The sequence below is a fragment of the Sinocyclocheilus rhinocerous genome, unplaced genomic scaffold, assembly GCF_001515625.1.
Source record: "Sinocyclocheilus rhinocerous isolate Xijiao unplaced genomic scaffold, SAMN03320098_v1.1 scaffold159, whole genome shotgun sequence".
In the NCBI taxonomy this organism is placed as follows: Eukaryota; Metazoa; Chordata; class Actinopteri; order Cypriniformes; family Cyprinidae; genus Sinocyclocheilus; species Sinocyclocheilus rhinocerous.
The window spans coordinates 93,604-94,226 of NW_015666558.1; the positions used below are offsets into that span (position 1 = coordinate 93,604).

Consider the following 623-nt stretch of genomic DNA (forward strand, 5'->3'; position numbering starts at 1 on the left):
TTTGTTATATATATATATATAAAATTATATATATAATTAAACAATTTTAATTAATTTAATTAATGAAACTATATAACATATAGCATTTATAAAATTCTATTAATTAAACTAATTTTCATTTACAAAATTCGCTTAAAGTTCCATGGTTTCTAAAGTTGCAACAGTTTTACATGCTGTAGCTGTATTCTCTGAATGAAACAGCAGAGGGCGCCAATGAGACGTTTATGAGTAGATCAGACTGTGCTGGAGAGTTATGATGACTGATTAATATGATTGTGTGTGTGTGTGTGTGTGTGTGTGTTTAGGGAGGTCAGGGAGGTCTTGCTCTTCTCATGCAGTTGATGCCCATCCTCATCCTCGTCATCGTATCAGCGCTCAGTCAGATGATGGTGACCAACCCACCCTACAGCCTCAGCTTCAGACCGTGAGTCTCTCTAGTTCAATTCAAAATTGCTTTATTGGCATGACTGTAAATGATACAATATTGCCAAAGCTTAGTATACATGTACAAAAAGAAAAAGAAAAAAATAATAATATAATAATAATAAGTAAATGAACATCACAGTAATATAATGGAATATTATAACATCTTAGAAGTATTAAACTGTAACAAATTATAACAT

At 31.3% G+C, this 623-nt stretch overlaps 1 protein-coding gene across 4 annotated transcripts in view; it reads left to right on the forward strand.

Moving 5' to 3' along the window:
• LOC107732760 (dnaJ homolog subfamily B member 12-like) overlaps nt 1-623 on the forward strand; it is an 11,953-nt gene that overhangs the window by 5,728 nt on the left and 5,602 nt on the right. For 2 of the 4 annotated variants that reach the window (XM_016544178.1, XM_016544182.1), the window contains exon 6: nt 306-424. In XM_016544178.1, the coding sequence (XP_016399664.1) occupies nt 306-424 (119 nt within the window). Of the gene's footprint in view, nt 1-301; nt 425-623 lie in introns of all 4 variants that reach the window. The other 2 variants (XM_016544179.1, XM_016544180.1) reach the window with 2 other exon arrangements.